This window comes from Otolemur garnettii, unplaced genomic scaffold (assembly GCF_000181295.1).
Source record: "Otolemur garnettii isolate 467f Iridium unplaced genomic scaffold, OtoGar3 scaffold00001, whole genome shotgun sequence".
Classification (NCBI taxonomy): Eukaryota; Metazoa; Chordata; class Mammalia; order Primates; family Galagidae; genus Otolemur; species Otolemur garnettii.
The window spans coordinates 72,987,573-72,991,455 of NW_003852396.1; the positions used below are offsets into that span (position 1 = coordinate 72,987,573).

At 42.8% G+C, this 3,883-nt stretch overlaps 1 protein-coding gene across 1 annotated transcript in view; it reads right to left on the reverse strand.

The window, feature by feature from the left end:
- The window catches only part of NUP160 (nucleoporin 160), a 69,873-nt gene that overhangs the window by 53,435 nt on the left and 12,555 nt on the right, over positions 1-3,883 (reverse strand). Inside the window, exons 5-7 of the mRNA XM_023510096.1 lie at positions 3,694-3,718; positions 3,332-3,446; positions 2,536-2,694 (exon numbers count right to left, since the gene is read on the reverse strand). Coding sequence (XP_023365864.1) covers positions 2,536-2,694; positions 3,332-3,446; positions 3,694-3,718 — 299 coding nt within the window. The remainder of the gene's footprint in view (positions 1-2,535; positions 2,695-3,331; positions 3,447-3,693; positions 3,719-3,883) is intronic.

A 3,883-nucleotide genomic window follows, 5' to 3' on the forward strand; every position in this document is an offset into this window, starting at 1 on the left:
CGCTTGAGCCCAGGAGTTGGAGGTTGCTGTGAGCAGTGAAGCCATAGCACTCTACCCAGGGGGACAGCTTGAGGCTCTGTCTCAAAAAAAATAAATAAAATAAAATAAAACCATGTGTCTAAGGGCAAATGATTTTGACAATGGTGCCAAGACCATTAATGTGGAAAGGATCATCTTCTCAACAAATGGTGCTGGGAAAACTGGATATCCACTTGAAAAATAGTGAAGCTAGCTCATCTCACACTACATATACTAAACCCTAGATTTGGCAAAAGATTATTTATTTATTTGGAGACAGGGTCTTATTCTGTTGCCTAGGCTTGCTATGGTGTGATCATAGCTCACTGCAACCTCAAATTCCTTGGCTCAAGTGATCCTCCTGCTTCAGCCTTCCAAGTAGCTAGGAGTATAGGTGTGCACCACCATGCCTAGCTGATTTTTTTATATTTTATGGAGATAGGGTCTCGCTGTGGTGCCTAGGTAGGTCTCAGGTCTCAAACTCCTAGCCTCAAGAGGTTGTCCCACCTCGGAATTTCTTTCTTTTCTTTTTTTTTTAGAGACAGAGTCTCACTTTGTTGCCCTCAGTAGAGTGCCCTGGTGTCGTAGCTCACAGCAACCTCCAGCTCTTGGGCTTAGGCGATTCTCTTGCCTCAGTCTCCTGAGTAGCTGGGACTATAGGTACTCACCACAACTCCTGGCTATTTTTTTATTGCAGTTTGGCCAGGACCAGGTTCGAACATGCCACCCTTGGTATTTAGGGCCAGTGCCCTACTCACTGAGCCACAGGCGCCACCCCTCACCTCGGAATTTCAAAGTGCTAGGATTATAGGCTGTGCCTAGCCTATGCTTTAACATTAGAAAAAGAATTGAAGAATGAGCTCTCTTTTGTTCCTTCATTCTGTTTCTGAGCAATCTAGTCCAAAAACCATTAGGTGACCATAGTAAGGTACATAAGCTTGCTGGCCAGAAGGTGGGGTTTGGCAGGAAAGACAGCCAGAGCAGGCTATCGGGATCACCCGTGCAGGCATGTCCCACATAGGGAGTGAGAATACTAGTGAGGGAGAACATGCATGTGGTATGTGATATGGCCTGGTGTGAGGAATCAAGAGCCTCAGTAGGTAAGAACAGAGTCACATTTGGGAGTGGCCTGGCTTGGAGTGTAGGAATAGGAACAGAGTGAGAGGGCTTCCACATGTAGGGAAAGTCTGACGCAGGGTTGGCAGGCAGCGCCTGTGGCTCAGGGGGTAGGGCACTGGCCCTGTATACTGAGGGTGGCAGGTTCAAACCCGGCCCTGGCTGAATTGCAACAAAAAAATAGCCAGAAGTCATGGGACCTGTGGTCCCAGCTACTCGGGAGGCTGAGGCAGGAGAGTCGCCTAAGCCCAGGAGTTGAAGGTTGCTATGAGCTGTGATGCCACGGCACTCTACTGAGGGCGATAAAGGAAGACTCTGTCTCTACAAAAAAAAAAAAGAAAGAAAAAAGCCTGATGCAGGGTGGAAACCCAGATAGAGTGAGGAGTGTGCATCACATGAGGGTGGCTTGGTAGCGTCAGGGCCCACAGTGTGAGGAGGGTGTCCAGGCAGGCAGTGACCTAGCATGGCAAATCAGAGCTCCAGCAGAAGGAGGGAGACAAACCCTACCCCACAGGAATATTATTAGGATCAAATAGATAATATGTGTACAGTGTGTGAGCCCAAAGTAAGCACAGTGTAAGAGTTTGCTATTACAGTACATAAAGGGCTTGGCATAGGGCCAAACACACAACATCCAAATATCTACTTATTAAATGATTACACCATTTTTTTAAATACTGGTCACATGTATGAAAGAGATATGATTATACTATTATACTCTACTTAGCTATATACCACAACTAGTGTTTGGATGATGAGCAAAATTACTTCTAAAAAACTTTTTTTTTTTTTTTTTAGACAAAAATCTCACTTTGTCACCCTCGATAGAGTGCCATGGCACCATTGCTCATAGCAACCTCAAACTCTTGGGCTCAAGCGATTCTCTTGCCTCAGACTCCTAAGTAGCTAGGATTATAGGTACCTACCATAACGACTGACTATTTTTTTATTTTTTTAGAGATGGGGTCTCGCTCTTGCTCAGGCTGGTCTTGAACTTCTGAGCTCAAGCGATCCACCTATCTCAGCCTCCCAGAGTGCTAGGATTATAGGCATAAACCACCTCACTTGGCCTACTTCTAAATATTAACTTCCCCATAAGCACTAAATGTGTACATAACCTTTCAGTCTGGGTTATTTGTTTACCTAGACTTCCAAATGTGCTCTTTCTTGTTTAGTTTTAATTAACTTTTTCGGTCATGTGTCTTTAAACTCTCTCCCTTCATACTGACAACCCCTCCTTTAAGATCTTCTAATCCACATTCTGACAAAAAACCCACCATCATCTCAGAAATAAGCTTAACACATAAAGCATCTAGGTGGTACCAAGAGCTTAAATACACTCAGTGAGTGCCAGCTATTTCCCCACGTCAATACACAGAGCGTAACTTATTCCATCCATACCTGTCCTCGTTTGGGTGCATGCATGTATATTCCTAGGTAGAGTCCCATGGAAGGGGAATAAGCAAGTCGTAATTTGTGTCCAGTTCCAGCAGTGAGCCGAAGGTCTTTATTCACAGGTACATACTCTAGCATATCAGCTACCATCAGGCACATTTGGTCCTGCCCAAGATAAATGTTAACAGGTGGTATTCAAAGAATATTCAGGCTAGATAAACATATTCCCTACCTTTTAAGAAGATGTACTTTCATTATATCTATCACTGTATCTAGTTTATCTGCTGAAAGACCTTATAGGTTTTTGTTTTTAATGGGTGAGATGAAAAATATCTTTTCAGTCTCATGGATAAAATCATCAGCTTTGCTTTTTGGTTAATCTTGGAAATAATTTTTCCAACTTGCATTTTAAAAACACATTTATTGCTCTTAAATAAAGGGTATACTTTGTGTTACTCTTTCAAGTTTCCCATGGGATTTATAATATTCAAAATAAGAAGACAAAAAGTTGGGGCGGCGCCTGTGGCTCAAAGGAGTAGGGCGCTGGCCCCATATACTGGAGGTGGTGGGTTCAAACCCAGTCCCAGCCAAAAACTGCAAAAAAAAAAAAAAAAAAAAAAAAGACAATAAGTTAGGAGGGAAATGTATGCAAAATAAAGCTAAGAGAAATTCTCTAAATCTGGAAATGACCCATAATTTCCACAGCAACTGATCTGATAACCTTTTACAAAAGCAGTACGGTAGATGTCAATTCTCTCACAATTCCAGTTTAAATTACAGTAACTATAGATGTAGCATTTACCTTGAAAGACCACATTCGTAGCTTATGGTCCTGACACAGAGCAAAGATAAAGGCATCATGCTCGACACAGTGAACAGCAAGACTGAGGGGACGATCTGAAGTCCCCTGTTCACCCCTAGAAACATACAGTTAAGTTTTAGTTTTAGTGCTGCAAATAATCTGATCATTAGAACTTGCAATTCAAAAGATATAAGATTGTAAGTATATACTCAGAAGAAGGAATAAGAGCTTATATGCTGGTATAAGACAACTACATTCCTGTTTGGTTTATAATCATTTGCTATAATAAATTTAAAAGTATCTACATAACAATGGACAGTTTCCTTTTGTATTATTTTACTCTAACCATCAAAAATTTTCACCTGTTGGGGCAGCGCCCGTGGCTCACTGAGTAGGGCGCCGGGCCCCATATACGGAGGGTGGCAGGTTCAAATCTGGTCCTGGCCAAAGTGCAACAAAAAAATAGCTGGGTGTTGTGGCAGGCACCTGTAGTCCCAGCTGAGGGACTCAGGAGGCTGAGGCAAGAGAATTGCCTAAGCCCAGGAGTTGGAG